Below are 21200 nucleotides of genomic sequence, written 5' to 3'. Positions count from 1 at the left end.
TATACACACTCGATGTTTTACTGTTTACGTGTTCCACCGGTGACGGTAGCCTCGTGGACCTCTACAGTTGCCTCGTGGACCTCTACAGTTGCCTCGTGGACCTCTACAGTTGCCTCGTGGACCTCTACAGTTGCCTCGTGGACCTCTACAGTTGCCTCGTGGACCTCTACTGTTGCCTCGTGGACCTCTACAGTTGCCTCGTGGACCTCTACAGTTGCCTCGTGGACCTCTACAGTTGCCTCGTGGACCTCTACAGTTGTCTCGTGGACCTCTACAGTTGCCTCGTGGACCTCTACAGTTGCCTCGTAGACCTCTACAGTTGCCTCGTGGACCTCTACAGTTGCCTCGTGGACCTCTACAGTTGCCTCGTGGACCTCTACAGTTGCCTCGTGGACCTCTACAGTTGCCTCGTGGACCTCTACAGTTGCCTCGTGGACCTCTACAGTTGCCTCGTGGACCTCTACAGTTGCCTCGTGGACCTCTACAGTTGCCTCGTGGACCTCTACAGTTGCCTCGTGGACCTCTACAGTTGCCTCGTGGACCTCTACAGTTGCCTCGTGGACCTCTACAGTTGCCTCGTGGACCTCTTCCTTGACTGCTGACGGAAGACGACTTCCTCTGGCATCACAGTCGTCATATAGTCTCTTGCTTCCTGTTCCACGTCCTCCTTGTTCTGCGTTTGTTGAAGTTGAGATCAAGTATGTGCTTACTATTTGTTCTTGCAGGATCGAGCGGTTAACTCTTGGGCCCCGTCATTCTAATAGTCGGTTGTTAAATGAATTGACTCACGATCTGTTTTCCTCTATCGTATCTACTACATATATTTGACTCACGATCTGTTTTCCTCTATCGTATCTACTACATATATTTCTCACTCAAGTAACATTCACACACATCCCCAGGATGCAGGCCGAAGCAGCTGTCTAACTCCCAGGTACCTATTTACTGTTAAAGAGCCAAGCGCAGTTAAGGATGACAAAGTATAACTAACAATTAAAACAAAGTTTAAAGACATGTACACATATGTCTGTAGAGAGCATGGGAAATGTGTTAGGTGTGAAGGGCAGAGCCAGGGGCCAGATTCACCAAGCAGTTACGCAAGTACTTACGAACGTGTACATCTTTCCTCAATCTTCGACGGCTTTGGTTACATTTATTAAACAGTTTACAAGCATGAAAACTTGCCAATCAACTGTTGTTATTGTTATCAACAGCCTCCTGGTGCTTTGGAGCATATTAACTGTTTAATAATTGTAAACAAAGCCGCCAAAGATTGAGAAAAGATGCACAGGTTCGTAAGTGTTTGCGTAACTGCTTCGTGAATCTAGCCCCAGGTGCTTAGCGGGTCTCCCCACTCAAAATATAAGCCGTCGTGCCTTGTCGTGGCAAAGAACAACCAAGCTGAACATGTTGAATGGTTGAGGGACCCTTCAGTGAACATGACTTGTGAGAGAGAGTTTGCTATTTAAAACAAATATTAATCTAAGACCATGAAGAATTTACATGCTGCTCCACCAATCCTCGCTTTCAAGAACTCAACTTGTCAAGAACGCAGGAGAGCGGGATGACCTCCCGGACGCCTCTTTTATCTAGTATATAGACTCTTGTATCGCAGCCAGAACGCCACAGTTGCGCAGTTGAGGAGTCCTGCAGGAAGATTTGAAGGATCCCGAGTGTAAGAACACGTGGCTGCCTGATAGAGGCCCGCTGCCCACCACGTGTTCCTGCCACATTGATATCAGCTGATAACCCTTGCGTGCGAACCTGGAGAGTGTCGCGTGAGGCAGTGAAGCCTGCTCTAGTGGGGGCGGGGAGAGTAGTGACGGTGGTGGTGGCCGAGTCCGTGAGCAGTGTCCAGCCTGCTGACCACAGCAACTGAGCCCCTCGCGATGCCGTGACTGGCCGCTACGATGAGTCAGTAGTCCGTCAGCGGCCGCCAGTGTGGGCTGGCTCGGACACTACTATTGATTACGAGCGGTAGGAGCTGGTGGAGCAGCCGAGCTGCCCGGCATGGCGGATAGCGCCGCGCTCCGCCGTCTCTCTTCTCTGGTGGCCTCTCCAGTCGCTCACTTGGATACTTATGTCGACGCCCAGAAGCTGTGAGACGCGGCCGTCACGCCCACGCCCGCAGGAAGCACCATGGGCGCCTGCATAGCCCGCTGCTGGCCACTGATCGCCGACCCCAGGTGAGCCAGCCGACACACGCCCCCTTCGTCAGGGCCAACAGCAGGCTGACACTCTTGACAGCGGTTATCCCTGGCCCGTGTCAGCCCCTGTGTCGTGCCCGTGTCAGCCCCTGTGTCGTGTCCCGTGTCACCCTGTGTCGTGTCCCGTCAAAGACTTAGTAACTGTGATAGATTTATACAATAACCTACCAATGTTTATCATAACTTTTGTATAAGCCAAAAGTCTGAATCGTATCCCAAAGTTACTTGATTTATGTTATTTTCCTGTGACTTACAAGACGACATTCGTTAAGACCAAATACATCCATTGTATATTGTATTATTCACAATATCTGGGGAAAAAATTATCAAAATAAGCAGCTGTGAAGAGTTGGAAATAAAACGAGAAAAAGTGTTGGGTTTGTTGACTGTGTGAACTAGCCATCAGTGCAGAAATGAGCAGATTATGTTGTTTGTCAAACGTGACGCAAACTGCTGACACTTGAGAATAGTGACAGCCAGCGCTGTGACTTACGGGTGAATATTGAGTGCTGACAGGTAATTCTTGTAACATGAAATGATTATTTGCTGTGTGAGTTCCCTTGGTGTGGCAGGTAAAATGAGAAAAAGTCTCCGTGGTTTAGTGGTAAGACACTCGCCTGGCGTTCCGCGAGCGCTATGTCATGGGTTCGTATCCTGGCCGGGGAGGATTTACTGGGCGCAATTCCTTAACTGTAGCCTCTGTTTAACGCAACAGTAAAATGTGTACTTGGATGAAAAAACGAATCTTCGCGGCAGGGGATCGTATTCCAGGGACCATAGGATTAAGGACTTGCGCGAAACGCTACGCGTACTAGTGGCTGTACAAGAATGTAACAACTCTTGTATATATCTCAAAAAAAAAAAAAAAAAAAAAAAGATACATAGTAGAGCGACGTATAGATTTGATTCCACAGCCGATAACAGTTACTATTTAATTTAATTAAATAAATAATGATCGCTAAAACGATAGGTTGTGATTCTTCGTACGATACCGGCTTCACAAAATTTAATGTTCGTATATAATTTTGATTTCGTTCGTTTACTATACATCGCTAGTCATTCCTCTGCGTGTATAGACATTGTTTTTATTAGGGCAGTGACGTCACTCCCCAAACCGTCATACCCACTACAATCACCTGATTTAACCTGATCACCTGGGGCCAGATTCACGAAAACACTTACGAACCTGTACATCTTTTCTCAATCTTTGACGGCTTTGTTTACAATTATTAAACAGTTAATGAGCTCCGGAGCACCAGAAGGCTGTTTATAACAATAACAACAGTTGAATGGCAAGTTTTCATGCTTGTAAACTGTTTAATAAATGTAACCAAAGCCGTCAAAGATTGAGGAAAGATGTACACGTTCGTAAGTACTTGCGTAACTGCTTTCGTGAATCTGGTCCCTGATTTGTATGGTTAGTTTAGTGGCTCATCACCTCACCCTCTACTCTTATTTCTTTTGCCATTCACCTTGGTTATCTTGAGATGATTTCGGGGCTTAGTGTCCCTGCGGCCCGGTCCTCGACCAGGCCTCCTTTTTTTCGTTACACGCCCCCAAGGAAGCAGCCCGTAGTAGCTGTCTAACTCCCAGGTACCTATTTTACTGCTAGGTAAACAGAGCATCAGGGTGGATGAACCTCCGCCCACTTGTTTCCGCCTCCGCCGGGAATCGAACTTGGGACCTGCGAACCCCGAGCGCTGTCCCGCTCGGGGTTCGCTGTTTCAGTGCTCACACGACTGGTTTCGTGTTGTGACTAATGCAGAACATCGTAAATTAAGCCATATTACTGTACTGCTCTGGGCTACAGTGGATTATCTGTTGATTCCATATTTGATCAGAAAACGGGTCAGTGATCATGTTGACCAGACCACACACTAGAAAGTGAAGGGAAGACGACGTTTCGGTCCGTCCTGGGCCATTCAATCGACTTGAGAATGGTCCAGGACGGACCGAAACGTCGTCGTCCCTTCACTTTCTTGTGTGTGGTCTGGTCAACATACTTCAGCCACGTTATTGTGACTCCTCGTCTGCACTGATCATGCAGGATCTCACATAAACTACTGTCACAGTCGTGGCTAACAAGTGGGTGCAGTCGTTATAATTTAGCTGTAGGAAATCGAGCCGTATCCTCTAACGAGGTAAAGGGATTTTGTAGTTACTAGTTCCTCTCGTGGTATATTATAGGGTCTTCCAGAAACACGTTAGATTGGTGACCCAATTAGACAAGTTCTGCCATTGGATCATTAATTTATTGCACGCGATGAGTCACAATAACGTGGCTAAATTTATCAAGTGGCACAATCGACTTGAGAGACGGACCGAAACGTCGTCGTCCCTTCACCTTCTAGTGTGTGGTCTGGTCAACATTTAATTATTATATAGACAAATTTCTGATTCCCGTTTTATATATTTGGACTATTATTAATAAAATATGCAGAAGAATGTGCTCAGACTGGCCCCATCCATCTGGGCTCTTGTCAGAAGAATGTGCTCAGACTGGCCCCATCCATCTGGGCTCTTGTCAGAAGAATGTGCTCAGACTGGCCCCGTCCATCTGGGCTCTTGTGAACAATTTACATGTGGAATTTCAGTTGACTAATATTTCATTGATTGAAAACCCTTGTTATATGTATAAATAATTTGTTGACTGAATTAAATTATATAGATTTTTCTAAGCCTAAAATAAATAAACTGCTCTAGCTTGTCGTTTAGGACTTTTTCTAATTGGCAAATATATAGGTAAACGATGGTATAGTCACGGGATCTCCTCACCTTGCTTATTGCTTTTATTTTTCACGGGAGAAAGTTTGGTTTAATGATTGTCTTTTTAATTTTAAACCATTTTTGATAAAAGATATATTAATGTTACAAATTCACAAGGGCCGTGACGAGGATTCGAACCTGCGTCCGGGAGGGACGCAGGTTCGGGATGCTCCCGGACGCAGGTTCGAATCCTCGTCACGGCCCTTGTGAATTTGTTCATTTGATGCATCACGTTAGTGTGATCTCTGTGTGTGTGATATATTAATGTTTTTTTAATTAAATTATGATTCTCATATTTATTTATTTGGATTCTATTTCTACTTCAAATATTACAATATACAATTCACAGCAGAAAATTTTGTTTATCTTGAGGGATCATCATCTTTTTAGTGGCCTCGACGGGGACAAGAAGCCGGTGGCTTGTCAAAAGACCTCTAATTGTTTCTGAGGAGTTGTCCAACTGTATTGTGTGCTAATATAATGTATGAACTCGCTTGTTCTGACTGGTAGGTCAGATATATTGGAAGTAAAATTGTGAAAATGGAAGATTTGCATAAAGAAATCTGGGGCCAGATTCACGAAAGCACTTACGCAAGCACTTACGAAGATGTACATCTTTCCTCAATCTTTGACGGCTATGGTCACATATATTAAACAGTTTACAAGCATGAAAACTTCCCATTCAACTGTTGTTATTGTTATAAACAGCCTCCAGGTGCTTCGGAGCTCATTAGTTGTTTAATAATTGGAAACAAAGCCGCCAAAGATTGAGAAAAGATGTATAGGTTCGTAAGTGCTTGCGTGAGTGCTTTCGTGAATCTGGCCCCTGGTTCCAGTTTTCAAACCATCATCACACTCCCTTGCTCACATACCATCGAATAATATCATAAGACTTCGAAATTTTAAGCTAAGTCTACCAAAAAGTTGATAAGAAGAATTATTTAAATTTAATCTATGAAATCAAATGAGCCTCAGATGAATCATCGTTTTCTTCCTTGTTACTTTCTTCTCGTTGAAATAATTGGCCAATTGACTTTAATCTCCCCTTGATATTGTTTCCTTTTATCGTGTTTTTTGCTCCCGGTTCGTAACTGTAATCCTTTCTTGTTGCCTAGTTTGGGCTCATTCCAGTCTTGGCTGTGCTCCAGCACCAACCGTAGGTGATATACTAAACATAATAGATACCCCTAAAAAGATTCATAGAAAACACCGACCTTACCTAACCTGATTCAGATTCAGATTCAGATGTTTATTCAGGTAAGGTATATACATACAAGTGATGTTACATTAATGGATTGATATATAGATAGAGCTAGTACATACAATGCCTAAAGCCACTATTACGCAATGCGTTTCGGGCAAACAACTAACTAACCTTGTTACTAACCTACTAACCTACTAACCTACTAACCTTGTTACTAACCTAACCTAACCTACTAACCTACTAACCTTGTTACTAACCTAACTAACCTTGATACTAAACTTGTTAGTATCTTAATATAAGCATCTTATTGCTTCGTAATTACAATTATTACTTAACCTATACCTATTATAGGTTAGGTAATAATTGTAATTACGAAGCAATAAGATGCTTATCTTAAGATACTAACAAGGTTAGGTAAGGTCGGTGTTTTCTATGAATCTTTTTAAGGGTATCTATTATGTTAAGTATGTCACCTATGCACATATTTAATAAGTCAATATTGACTTATTAAATTTGCGAGAACGGGTTGCCAGCACGGTGCCTCACCCTGGCAGCTCCCGTACTTTCTTGCTTTCAGGTTTGTTAATTGTTTTTTTACAACGTGTTTCGTTTCACTTTCATGTCAATCCTTATAATTGAGGATTTACTTGCTTTAACAATTAATTTTTTGTATTCATTTCTAAGTGTCCTATGCTGACATATTTATGTATAGTGAAAGTACGTGCCCGTGTTCGATTCGGCGAAGTTGCTTGTGTTCGTTTCCCCTCGTCAACATTTCCGTACATAACCCCAGGGGATATTCACGAAGCAGCTACGCAAGCACTTACGAACGTGTACATCTTTCCTCAATCTTTGACGGCTTCGCTCACATATATTAAACAGTTTACAAGCATGAAAACGTGCCAATCTTCTGTTGTTATTGTTATAAACAGCCTCCTGGTGCTTCCGAGCTCATTAACTGTTTAATAATTGTAAACAAAGCCGTAAAAGATTGAAAAAAGATGTACGGGTTCGTAAGTGCTTGCATAACAGCTTCGTGAATCTGGCCCCCCTGTTATGATGTCCCTGACGTGTGTCTTAATAGTTGGCTGACAGCCCTGACAAGGGATATGTTCACAGCGTCGAACACACACACACACACACACACACACACACACACACACACACACACACACACACACACACACACACACACACACACACACACACACACACACACACACACTCGGCGTGAAGACACTGAACTACCACCGTAGTTCAGGACAATGTTGAAAGACTAAATTAATCTTTCTGTTTGGTTAGTAATCAATTACATTGGCCTTAATAACCCTCCAGAAGTTAATAGGCCCAACACTAAACCAAGAGGACTGGGCTGGTAAGAGTTTGGAGTGCCAGTGATATCAGTTGGGCCGAGTGCCAGAAGCCACCTGGCACTACCAGGGGGGGGGGGGAGCCACACACCTCCTGCCAGCCACTATCATATGCAGCCTGTCATTCATTGACACTACCAGGGGGGGGGGAGCCACACACCTCCTGCCAGCCACTACCATATGCAGCCTGTCATTCATTGACACTACCAGGGGGGGGGGGAGCCACACACCTCCTGCCAGCCACTACCATATGCAGCCTGTCATTCATTGACGTTTCAACGGGTAGTGCAGTCGGGTTCGTGCTCTACTCACAGTCAGGAATTCTGGGTTCGAATCCCGGGCGGGAGAGAAATGATTGGGCATGTTTCCTATCAACTAACGTCTCTGTTCACCTCAATATAAGCATAACATATGTGCAAAATTATATATATATATATATATATATATATATATATATATATATATATATATATATATATATATATTGGCTGCCTGTCCCCCGATACAATGATGAATGGTTATTATATCTGGGGATTTATACAGGGAAAAAATTCCTTATCTGCCATTCACCTTGTGTCGTGATTCATAAATGTTTATTTTATACCTGTGTGCCAATCTGTATGAAGGAGAGCTTTAGTTCCTGGTTCCCGGCTTCCAGTCGGTCGAAAGCCTATTTCAATGGCTCAAAATAATTTTTGATTATCACTCGTTATCTTGAAATTACTAACTGCCAATCCTCCCAGCTCATTGAACCTTCTCTCAACTCATACACTCTGTCAACAGTCACTCATAAGATCGAATATCCAGCGGTAACTTTCAGTCAATAATCTCCCACAGTCGAACAATCCACCGTCAACAATTGCGCACACACACACAAGGTTCACAACTTATACCTCTGACTTGTTATAAAGGAATTATAACTTGTCTTTCTTGGTACACAAGAAAGACAAGTTATAATTCCTTCCTTTTCACTCAAGAAACAAACTAAAGAACAAGCTCCGTTTCAAGACAAAGTACAAGGCCTTAAACCAGACTGACTGTCCACAAAGTATAACTTCTCAGACCATAAACACTGATGGATTCGTAGGCCATCAGTGCATAAGGTCTGAGACGTTGCTGGAACTGCGTTCCAGCAATGCTCCTCGACTGGTGTTGCGGGAATGCAGTTGTGCAGATGATGAGTGATGGCAATTGCTATCAATAGGGAGTCTGTATTAACAACTTAGTTTGAACTTAGTTGAACTATTTCCCATACTCCTTGCACTCCCTGTGCAAGGAGTATGTGTGTGCATCTCTCCAAAACTGACATATTGATTGTAAATTATCTCTCTTTCCATAATTGTGCTCAGTTTATTTTTTTTAGGAGCAATTGTAACAATACTCGTGTGTGAAAATAGATATACATCAGAAGTATTAATGATAGTGACATGGTAAGTTTCATGTGCATTCTATCTCGTGTTGGGCTCCGAATGCCCGATTGAGCTGGAGTTATGGATTTTCTTCCCATGAAGTTCTTGCTAGTTGAAAACTGTGCAAATATAAACCTTCACACACACCCTCTATAACCGTTTGATGCAATGCGAAAAGTTTTAGAAACTTAGTCATGACTATTCCACAAAGTTCAAGAAATATGGAGTCAGTTCATTAAAAACTTTACATTATATACTTGGGTCTGACTCCAATATGTGTGATTTTTGTTAAGTTTTTTTCCTCTAGACACACTTGAGCTGAAAAATGCCTCTGTTCTTCCAGGTACCATCCAGTGAGAGGCCGCTACTTCATCCAGGACGACACTGTACAGGTGAGTCATTCAGGATGCAGCTGAATTTCTCTCCCCTTTGAGGGGGACATGATCACTACATACATAATACTGAGAGGAATACAAAAGGTGGGCAGGAACGGCCTCTTTAAATTGGAAAATATTAGATAAGGGAACGTAAGTGGAGGCTACAGAGGGGTACAGAGGAACTCAAGACACTCAAACAAGCTGTAGAGATCTTTACCAATATTCTGTACCGTAAGATTAGTAGGAAAATACAATAAATTCTGAGGCGTCAGAAGGCAATTCAGTCCATTATTTAAAAAGCTCTTATAATAGGAGTAATGTTTGTGCTTATTGCATTAGACAAACAGCAGCTGAAAAGGTGGGACCTTGAGCTGAATTCGAATTCTGCAAGCATAAATAGGCAAGTAGAAATCGGCAAATGCAATTAAGAGAGTGCACACACACACACACACACACACACACACACACACACACACACACACACACACACACACACACACACACACACACACACACACACACACACACACACACACACACACACAAACACACCTGACCAAAGAGCCAGAGCTCAACCCCCGCAAACACAACTAGGTGAGTACACACACACACACACACACACACACACACACACACACACACACACACACACACACACACACACACACACACACACACACACACACACACAAACACACCTGACCAAAGAGCCAGAGCTCAACCCCCGCAAACACAACTAGGTGAGTACACACACACACACACACACACACACACACACACACACACACACACACACACACACACACACACACACACACACACACCAACACAAACACACCTGACCAAAGAGCCAGAGCTCAACCCCCGCAAACACAACTAGGTGAGTACACACACACACACACACACACACACACACACACACACACACACACACACACACACACACACACACACACACACACACACACACCAACACAAACACACCTGACCAAAGAGCCAGAGCTCAACCCCCGCAAACACAACTAGGTGAGTACACACACACACACACACACACACACACACACACACACACACACACACACACACACACACACACACACACACACACACACACACACCAACACAAACACACCTGACCAAAGAGCCAGAGCTCAACCCCCGCAAACACAACTAGGTGAGTACACACACACACACACACACACACACATATCATATACCGATTCCCATTAATGAACAGTGACACACTGAAGACTAGGAATATAAGCAGAAGAGAGTTTTTTCTTAGCACACCTCGACACCCCCTCTCAGACACCCCATGTTAGCACACCCTCTGAAAGCACCCTGTGAGCACACCTTCTGAGAGCTCCCCTTAAAAACACTGACACACAAATATAAGCTAATATGCTTATAAATTTTCATTGCAGTAAAAATTTAATTCTAGAGACAATTTAACAAGTTAATTTTTCCCTTTTGCAAGCAGCTCGAGTTCATTGGTGAGGAGGTGAGTTTTAACCCTATCAATCTTATTGTTCTTATAGGAATTATTATTATTTTAAAACTTTATTATACAAATATAAGTGATATTATAAATTAGTTAAAAACACTTAAGCATGCAAATATGATATTATTGCAATCACAAAAACATGTTTCATGCTGATGGGACAATTGGCTAAGACGTGAGATAGCAATTTTAAGAAAAATCTAACGCATCAAAACAGATACTAAGAAACAGTTTGGATTTATATAAATTAATCTAATGAAAACCTAATAATATGTCTATGGGATATCAAGCCTGAACAGAATATTTAATGTATCTGCATGTAACATCGCTGTTGTGGGTGACTTAAATTTTAATCAAATAAATGGGACAGACATAACAGGAAATTGAGGCAGAAGAATGTTTTGAAGCAGTCGAAGACTGTATTCTCAAGCAGGAAATTATAGAGCCAGTCAAAGAAAACGGTATATTAGTATTAGGATGAAGCCACGTATAACTCTGAAAAAATATTCCATATTAGAAACTTGGTCTAGCAATAAAGATATATGAACGTGAGATTAAAAACTAACTGCTTACTCTTTTTCCAATTAAAAAAACAGCTTATCTTTCAATTGCTTTATCAAAGTAAAGGACAATGTTAAGGGAAAAGGATAGCAAAGAGGAATTATTAAGTCAGGATGACAAAGAAATCTAAGTAAAATTCCAATTTGTTTTTCTTAAGCATCGCATCAATTTATTGAGAGCACTGAGACGCTGTCAACAGACTCGGGTCAAGTGGTAGATAAAGACGAAATAAATGGTATTATAACCCTGTAATTTATCACCATCTTCACGAGAGGTATATTCGTCAAGATATTTATAACTGAACAAATGTTAGAAGATAACATAAGATAACAGATTAAATTAAAAGTTACTGAGGATGAAGTTAATAAATTTAAACCTAAACATGAGACGCTAGAAGGCCTATTGTCCCATGCGAGACAACTCCTGTTTACACCAAAGAAAACTTGTCTATATATGTCAATCCTTCGCTTGAAACTGTCCTGCTATGTTCTGTTGTGACCCTGTAATTTATTTCACAAATCAACAACTCTGTTTCCAAACCAGTATTTACCCAGGTTTCTTCTGACTCTAAACGTCACCAATCTATATTAATTATTTCGTGTTTTTATTATATATATTTAGTAAGTTATTAACATTTTCTTTTCTTATGCTCGTTAACCATTTCGTATACGTTAATCTAGTAATTGCTTTTTGCTTCGTTTTTGTTGAAAATGTAAATTATATATGTAGACGAAGAGTCACAATAACGTGGCTGAAATATGTTGACCAGACCACACACTAGAAAGTGAAGAGATGACGACGTTTCGGTCCGTCCTGGACCATTCTCAAGTCGATTGTGAGAATGAATCACAGTCGACTTCAGAATGGTCCAGGACGGACCGAAACGTCGTCGTCCCTTCACTTGTGAGAATGAATCACAGTCGACTTCAGAATGGTCCAGGACGGACCGAAACGTCGTCGTCCCTTCACCTTCTAGTGTGTTGTCTGGTCATTAGAAAACAATAGTTTCAAATTAAGATATTGAAGTGTAGGAAAGATGTATATAATCTAGATATAACTAGATATGTGCGGGTGAACATATATATGAGTTGTCTCTTATGGGGCAATAAGCCTCGTGAAGTTTCTTTTCTCCGTATGTTCTTAAGTTTAGTAAATAGGCAAACATTTGTTCAGAAACAGGATTGTAAATTGGGCACCATTCCTTCCCCCCCCCCCTCACCGTTCATACCAAAATCCTTATCCTGACCCCCTTTCACAAGAAAACTCAATTTAGCATTTTCTTGAGTCCAACCCAGCGGGGCGGGAACTGCTCGCGGAATTAAACGGTCGCCAATAAAGACGAAAAAAATTTGTTGCTAACGAGATCATCCAAAGCTTATTGGCCGAGATCTTTTTATTGAAGTAATAAAGGGTAGTAAAGACCCGTGTGCCCGCGGGTACCCAGGCCACTCGGGGAGGTAAAGTTCAATCAAAATTTGGAAAATAAAATCTTCGATTCTGAAATGGTGGAAGTAATGACCCAGTCGGCGATTGGCGAATCTTATATTTTTCTAACGTCATTTTTTGAGGGGGGGGGGTGAATTTGTACGTTCAGCGTGTGATTATATTATATTATATTATATATATTATATATATATATATATATATATATATATATATATATATATATATATATATATATATATATATATATATATATAATTTCAAAACTAAATATACTGAACTGGACATCTTGGATTTTGTGTTCAATTACCAATCCAACCATTTTTTAAATGGTTGGATTTTACAAAAAAAAACATAGATAATTGGGTCACAAACTGGAGGTTGTGTAAGCAGCCTATTTACAATTATTTACAATTGTAAACAAAAATTATTTTTTACATTTTTTTTCAATTTTTCTATTTACGACTCGGTAAAAGTCTAGTCTGAAATCTGACCCATAGATGCTGCTTAATTAAATAGTTTTACTATTACATTTCACTAGGAATAAACTTTATTAAGTTGTAAGTTATAATCACGGTAGTAAGGTATGTTTAAGTAGTTGTAGCCGTGGGCCAGAACCTTCACACGCTCAGAAAACCTTTCACGAAGTCGGTTGATAGTGAAATGTTCGGTCTAAAATCCGCAGAGTTTATCACTCGAATAAATATTAGTGTACTCTGATATTTACAACACAAGTTATCATTGATTTCATAAATAGTAAAATTTCCTCGCGGTTTAATGGGTTCTGGAGGCTGTGAGGCGGGCCAAGAGAGCTGAAGCTCAACCCCCACTTACAAGTACAGTTAATTGTATGCACAAACCTCTTATACTCTTATAGCATGGTAAAAGAACCTTAGAATTTCTTGCCAGAATTATTCCCTTAAAAATGATAAAAATCAAAATTTTAAAACTTTATATTAAACTCTGAGAGAAGCCATGAGGGTTGTGCTCGGCGAGGCTTTGATAATCTTCCAGAACGTGATTACGAAAGGTGTTTAGCGGAGCGGAAGCCTCCATCCTGGGGCACGCGTCCACGGCATTTTCAGGGCCCCGGTTCGAACCCCAACTGCAGAAAATGACCAGTTTGATCAATGGGTTAATACACGCAAGAGGAAGCTTGGCTAACTCTTGTTCATACCACATGAGGATGCCTAGCTTGTATAATAAATGTATATCTGTGTCTCCGGCTTCCACCCGTGTCCTCTGGTCCTGCCTCATCTGTGTCTCCAGCTTCCACCCGTGTCCTCTGGTCCTGCCTCATCTGTGTCTCCAGCTTCCACCCGTGTCCTCTGGTCCTGCCTCATCTGTGTCTCCGGCTTCCACCCGTGTCCTCTGGTCCTCCTAGCTCCGCCTTCTGAACATTTTTAGATTAGTGTAATGACTCATTTCTGGCGCTTTTATCATATTTACATTTAAAACTGTTTCGAACTGGTTACAACAACTTTCTCATCCGGTCCGTTGTACATATTTACGACTCAGACTGAAAAAGATCTTTCTGATATCACTGTGAGCCATTTGTGTTTCCAGTTTCCAATTACGTCCTCTCGTGTGACTGGTCTTTAATTTGAACATTGCTTCTATATCTTCTTTCCCAATGCTCCCGCTCAGTATCTTGTACGTCGGTATCATGTCTGCCCTAATCCTTCTTTCCTTAATTTTAGTGAAGTCCAGTTCGTTCAGTCTTCATAGTTCAGTTCCCTTAGCTCAGTACGAGTCGTGTTGTGTGTGTGTGTGTGTGTGTGTGTGTGGGGGTGGGTGTGTGGGTGTGTGTGTGTGTGTGTGTGTGTGTGTGTGTGTGTGTGTGTGTGTGTGTGTGTGTGTGTGTGTGTGTGTGTGTGTGTGTGTGTGTGTGTGGGTTTGGAGCAAGTCATAACTGTTTGTATTATTGTAGAGATTACGACCTCGTAAGTGCCTCACCTGGCCGCCCCCCACACAGATGAGCGCCTCACCTGGGCCCCCCCCACACAGGTGAGCGCCTCACCTGGCCGCCCCCCACACAGGTGAGCGCCTCACCTGGCCGCCCCCACACAGGTGAGCGCCTCACCTGGCCGCCCCCACACAGGTGAGCGCCTCACCTGGCCGCCCCCCACACAGATGAGCGCCTCACCTGGCCGCCCCCCCCACACAGGTGAGCGCCAGGGAACACTTACCAAACACCTCCCACTAAACCCAACACCTGTCGCATATATTTACATGCAAACAATAAAACACCTTAAACAACCTAAAAAAAATAACAAGATAAATTAAAATACAGAACAATTCAAACTAAAAATACAAAATAATTAAACACACAAAATAGTTAAAACCCAAAATAAAAAAAAATAGATACAAATTCAGCTAAAGAATAATAATAAGAATGAAAAAAATTAATAAAATGGGGAGAAACGTACAAAAATAGAAGGAATACAGGGACAAGACGGGGGCTTCGACGCTCTTCAAGGAGGACCTTAACCTGACCCTTGAGTGGGAGACGCTGGAGTAACGAAGGAGCTCCGAGGAGCACATTTGTGTCTGGTGCTGGTGGCACTTATGGCTCCTCCTTCAAGTTATATATATTGTTTATTCCTATCTTCTTACCTTTTTTTAAGCCAGCAGGTGAGTAGGGGGTTCCGACGCCACGGGTGAAGGCTTAGGGGCTTTCAGTTCCTATAGCTTATGGTAAGCCTTACCTCTCTCTCTTTCTCTCTGTCTCTCTCTCTCTCTGTCTCTCTCTCTGTCTCTCTCTCTCTGTCTCTCTCTCTGTCTCTCTCTCTCTGTCTCTCTCTCTGTCTCTCTCTCTGTCTCTCTCTCTGTCTCTCTCTCTGTCTCTCTCTCTGTCTCTCTCTCTGTCTCTCTCTCTGTCTCTCTCTGTGTCTCTCTCTGTGTCTCTCTCTCTGTCTCTCTCTCTGTCTCTCTCTCTGTCTCTCTCTCTGTCTCTCTCTCTGTCTCTCTCTCTGTCTCTCTCTCTGTCTCTCTCTCTGTCTCTCTCTCTGTCTCTCTCTCTCTCTCTCTCTCTCTCTCTCTCTCTCTCTCTCTCTCTCTCTCTCTCTCTCTCTCTCTCTCTCTCTCTCTCTCTCTCTCTCTCTCTCTCTCTCTCTCTCTCTCTCTCTCTCTCTCTCTCTCATTGGTGACAGGACGAGGCTGGAGCCTTCAGATGGTGGCTACATTAACATTAACGCGTATCTACGTGTTGAGAGAAGTTGTCCCAAACGCGAATCGGTCAAGGAGGATGAATGATCGCTGAGGAAGTCATGTTCTTGAGAATGGCACAACCAGCATGAGGCTGTTGATGGCTGAGCGTCTTGTGTAGAGGCTGCCAACTTGTCCACAATGATGGACCGGATAGGGAAACCTTGAGAACAAAATAGTAAGGCAGTCATCTTGTCTCCCGTGATTCTTCTTGTGAGGTTCTCCATCTTTGTGAAGAATTTGGATAAATTATGTGAGAGAGAGTCCAGGAGAACAGAGCATAGAGAAGATGGGAGTGAACTTGGGCTTCATATGAGAGTTTTGCAACCGCCGCTGCTGAGAAGGGATGAGATGAGATGGGCCTTATAGACGAAAGTTTTTTGGAGGGGGTTTCCTTGGTTGCTGGTTTCAGCATTTGGCTCTTCGTGGTTATTCTTGAGTCAAATTTCATCCCAAAGGTGTGTACTGGCCTAGTTGTGCTTACGGGGGTTGAGCTTTGGCTCTTTGGTCTCGCCTCTCAACTGTCAATCAACTGGTGTACAGATTCCTGAGCCTACTATCATATCTACATTTGAAACTGTGTATGTATTCAGCCTCCACCACATCCCTGAACTGACCAACCAGCAAGTATACTGTAGTCCTGAACATAGTCCAAAGTAAACCAAGTCTACATGATCCTAGTCTCCATGTACATGCACACAATCTAAAGTTTACTTTCAAATCCCATTTTCTTTCACTGTGAACCCTCCATGTACAACAATATACCACAAGCGACCATAATTTAGATACGCTCGAGAAACAGGTTACATGCTTTCTTTTCAGTAATATTGATTACCGAGTTATTTAAGTCTGTTTCCTCCCTCTCGCCGCCCGCCACGCACGCTCTCCAATTTGGACATCAAACGAGACGCACAAAAATATATGTTGAAATCCCGTCAACTGGCGGCTATTAACGATAAAGTTCACGGCCCTTTGTCCAGGAGTCTGCGTGACCCCTGGGTGGGACAGGTACGCGGTGGGACAGGTAGGGGGTGGGACAGGCAGGGGGTGGGACAGGTAAGGGGTGGGACAGGCAGGGGTGGAGACAGGCAGGGGTGGAGAGAAGCTTGACTGACTCCGGGTATAAGGGGGAAGCTTGACTGAAAGGGTTAGAATAAATGTTGAGGTTATACAACCTTCGAGGGTCCTCACTCATCAGCGGACCAATGGGTTAATAGTTCTATGTCATCCCCTCCGTGTCGAAGCTATGTCTTAACTACGTCATAGCTTCTCACGGTTCGATGCACAGTATACAGTAATGAACAGCAGAGGGATGTGAAAGGCACACGCGTAATTAAACATTAATTAGACTGACTGTCGCTTTATTTAAATTACCTAATGATGTGGGTACTCATGCTTAAAGCCGAGAGGAATGCGGTTGAGTGGTTATCAACAAAATCAACGTTAAATCAACGTAGGAGCAGCATTATCAGCATTCGACGGCATGCAGACGTTGCCAACCATGATCAGTATACTTCCCCTTTCTCCAGGTTTCGTCCCTAGGTCCCCATTTATCCATGTTTCCTCCCTCACATGTCAGGAAGTTTCTTTCTGTAACTTAGCTATTTTATGCTCAAGTTTCTTCTCCTGCTCTCGGGTCCGTTGAGTCCCAGTTAGTTTGCCCATAATTGCAATCTCCCATTACTAGTAGCTTGTTCTCAGTCTAAGGTTTAAATCAGCCACGTTTTGAATGGCATTTATGTCAGTTTTGTCCTCGTATTTTTGTCTGGGTCTTCCAGGGTGATCTGTGGGGGTTCCAAAGCACTGATCACAGTCACTTTCTTCCTTCTACTGAAGTATTTCCTGCGATATAGACAGTGTGTGTGTGTGTGTGTGTGTGTGTGTGTGTGTGTGTGTGTGTGTGTGTGTGTGTGTGTGTGTGTGTGTGTGTGTGTGTGTGTGTGTGTGTGTGTGTGTGTGTGACACATTCCAAACACCGCCACATCCAAGCATTCGTCTCCGTCTTCACATATCAAGCTAATAAAAGGTATTCCCTCTTTCCTTTCAGGCACGGCAGCCTCGCAGACTCTCCAGTCTAACTAGCAGGTGAGTCACGACACACACACACACACACACACACACACACACACACACACACACACACACACACACACACACACACACACACACACACATACACACACACACACACACACACACACACACACACACACACACATTGACAGTTGAGAGGCGGGCCGAAAGAGCAAAGCTCAACCCCCGCAAAAACACAACTAGTAAACACACACACACACACACACACACACACACACACACACACACACACACACACACAGTATCCATATAACTCATCAGAACTCACCTTGAACTCATCCAAGTCGTTTCATCACCTCCAGTTAACACTTGAAGCTCTCAAACGCAGCTATCTATCAAGTATTTACGTATCCACTTGCGAAACCTATACATCTTTTCTCAGCCATGGCGGCTTTGTTTAATTTATTAATTGTATGAACTCCATAATAAAACGAGCATGGATTCGTAATGAATGAATCTTGGTCGTGGGATATACACAAATGAACTATGTAATAATCATGTATATCAGGGTCATGTCTCATGTGTTTAGCATAGTTGATACGGATGAAATGGGGGGTAAAAAAATGATTTTAATGAGATGATGATAAGAGCAGGGAGTCAGGTGGAAGCTGGAGACACAGTTGGGCCAAACAGTTGTGCATGAAACGCTTGTTTAGTAAACAAGTTTCCAGCAAGTGAGGGAAAATAACGTAAACAATGACACGTGTTTAGTGTAAGTGTTGCCATCAAGTGGGGCAGTTAGTGCACGGAATTTTACTCCTGTTGTTTCTTTTCATGTTTCCTGTTGAAGTTTTGTATCGAGTTCGCAGAGATGATTACTTCCTGTTGAGGTTCCTTCTTCTGTTTGTTGTGTTGGGTGTTCATCTGTTGTGTTGTGTTGGGTTTGGTGATGGGTTTAAGGCCTATCAGCCTCTGGAGGGTTATTATGGCCACTACAATAGTTTGCTGACTTCCACAGTGGTCTACGTACTCGGCTCACAACTGAGGCTCCCGGGTTCAATACCCGGGATGAACAGGAAAAGGTTGAGCACGCTTCCTTTTAACTCATGTCTGTGTTCATATAGCAATTGTTCAGTCCGCGGTTGTTCAACGTCCTCCCAGCAAGCATAAGAAATATTGCCGGAACAACCGTGGACATCTTCAAGAGGAAACTAGACTTATTCCTCCAAGGAGTGCCGGACCAACCGGGCTGTGGTGGGTATGTGGGCCTGCGGGCCGCTCCAAGCAACAGCCTAGTGGACCAAACTCTCACAAGTCAAGCCTGGCCTCGGGCCGGGCTTGGGGAGTAGAAGACCTCCCAGAACCCCATCAACCAGGTATCAACCAGGTATCAATTAAATTGGTACCCGGGTGTTAGGCAACTGTTGTGGGTAGCATTCTGGGTAGGGTCAGTAGTTGGTTTAGGGGAGACTTTGATACTCTTAAGTATCTAAGTTCAGGCTTCCTGTCCCCGACGCTGGAATATATCCCTTGGTAGCCTAATCAACATAGCCTAATCGCAAACTCGGCCCCCTCGCCACAGATTCCCAGCCCCTCACGTCTCAACCTTTTGACCCCCATTGCCTCAGCCCCCAGCCCCCTATCTCCTCAGCCCCCAGCCCCCTATCTCCTCAGCCCCCAGCCCCCTATCTCCTCAGCCCCCTGCCCCTAGCACCACAACCCCCATCCCCAAAGACTCAGCCCCCACCTGGTTTTTAATAGACTACCCAACACTTTCCCATGAAAATTCTCCATTTTCTATGAACAACTTACGTCACTTTAAAAGTTTTGTTTGACAAATAAACCCTGCGGTTAATGTCCCATCAACTGTGAACCGCAGAGATTACTTTATTTTAATTAAAGTTAACATAGATTATCGTATGTTACACAATTTATCATAGCTTCCTCGCCTTCATGCAGTTAAACGGTGTTGTTGTTTTACACGAGTCTGCCGTGTATACTCATGCATCACCTGCCATTCTTTAATCTAGCGAGAGATCACCATTTTTACACCTTATGCTTAAGCCCGGGGCCTTTAATCAGCCTCAAAACCACACTCTAAGCCTTTTTGACACTGCAGATATTATTCTGCTGATCTTTAGTGATGATGTACTTGGTTTCTTAGCCATCAAAAGCCCCCCCACACACACGGCACAGAATGTCTGACGCAGCCGTCAACATGGGCGTATGACGCGAGATATACACACAAAGATACACCTCATGTGTCGTGTGTAGCTGATTGTGGTGGTCTTAATAACCCTCCGGGAGGTTGATAGGCCCTAGACGCAACACCAAATGTGCTGCTGCTCAGGGACTTGCTGCAGGTCTGGTTATTTTGTTATATCTGTGACGTTAAAGCGGGACATACCTCGCTCATGGTCCCAAGTTAAGGGCTATGACCCCCCGCTGGAGGGGTTCCTTTTTGCGATATGTAGGAGGCCCTCAAGTTGAGGCTGTCTGCAGGTTTTGATACCAAAGGATACCAGGGGATTCCAGGGGATACCAGGGAATACCAGAGGATACCAGGGGATACTAGAGGATACCAGAGGATTCCAGGGGATTCCAGGGGATACCAGGGAATACCAGAGGATACCAGGGGATACCAGAGGATACCAGAGGATTCCAGGGGATTCCAGGGGATACCAGGGAATACCAGAGGATACCAGGGGATACCAGAGGATACCAGAGGATACTAGAGGATACCAGGGGATACCAAAGGATACCAGGGGATACCAGAGGATACCAGGGAATACCAGGGAATACCAGAGGATTCCAGGGGATACCAGGGGATACCAGGGGATACCAGAAGGGTCCTTTACTGAGTATTGCGGCCATAAACAAAGACGCTATAGGACAAAGGGGCAATGACTATAAAGAGTCCGGGGAACCACCTATTTAGACTCCTACTCCTCTATCACCCAGTAGCCAGATGTCAAATGTACGCGATGTTATTTACCAATTTAGGCGAATGTCCAGATGGGTCTGTAGCACAGTAGTCTACGTCTTCGGCTCACAACCGAGTGACCCGGGTCCAATCCTCAGGGAGGAGAGAGGGGGACAGAAACGATTTGGCACATTTCCT

At 43.5% G+C, this 21200-nt stretch overlaps 2 protein-coding genes across 7 annotated transcripts in view; one reads left to right on the top strand and one right to left on the bottom strand.

Annotated features, from left to right (window-relative positions):
* Positions 1-17: 17 nt before the first annotated feature.
* LOC138371880 (paramyosin-like) lies at positions 18-2012 on the bottom strand. The gene is made up of 2 exons (XM_069336922.1): positions 1973-2012; positions 18-673 (listed from the first exon to the last, which is right to left on the bottom strand). The coding sequence occupies exons 1-2, from the start codon at positions 2010-2012 to the stop codon at positions 18-20; spliced, it is 696 nt and encodes a 231-aa protein (XP_069193023.1).
* Positions 1794-21200, top strand: part of LOC123766003 (merozoite surface protein CMZ-8-like) — a 29134-nt gene continuing 9727 nt past the window's right edge. For 4 of the 6 annotated variants that reach the window (XR_011230688.1, XM_069337316.1, XM_069337314.1 and 1 more), the window contains exons 1-4: positions 1794-2186; positions 9300-9348; positions 10814-10834; positions 18093-18130. Coding sequence is in view for 5 of the 6 variants with exons in the window: in XM_069337316.1 (XP_069193417.1) it covers positions 2140-2186; positions 9300-9348; positions 10814-10834; positions 18093-18130 (155 nt within the window). In the remaining variant the exon portion in view is untranslated. The remainder of the gene's footprint in view (positions 2187-9299; positions 9349-10813; positions 10835-18092; positions 18131-21200) is intronic. The other 2 variants (XM_069337315.1, XM_069337318.1) reach the window with 1 other exon arrangement.

The sequence above is a fragment of the Procambarus clarkii genome, chromosome 37 (genome assembly GCF_040958095.1).
Source record: "Procambarus clarkii isolate CNS0578487 chromosome 37, FALCON_Pclarkii_2.0, whole genome shotgun sequence".
NCBI lineage: Eukaryota > Metazoa > Arthropoda > Malacostraca > Decapoda > Cambaridae > Procambarus > Procambarus clarkii.
This window is presented reverse-complemented; position numbering and strand designations above follow the sequence as displayed.

Coding starts and splice junctions, on each gene's coding strand:
- LOC138371880 (XM_069336922.1), bottom strand. CDS start 2,012: ATGCCGGGCAGCTCGGCTGCTCCACCAGCTCCTACCGCTC. Junction 674..1,972: donor TCCACCAGCTCCTACCGCTC/GTAATCAATAGT, acceptor CAACAAACGCAG/AACAAGGAGGACGTGGAACA.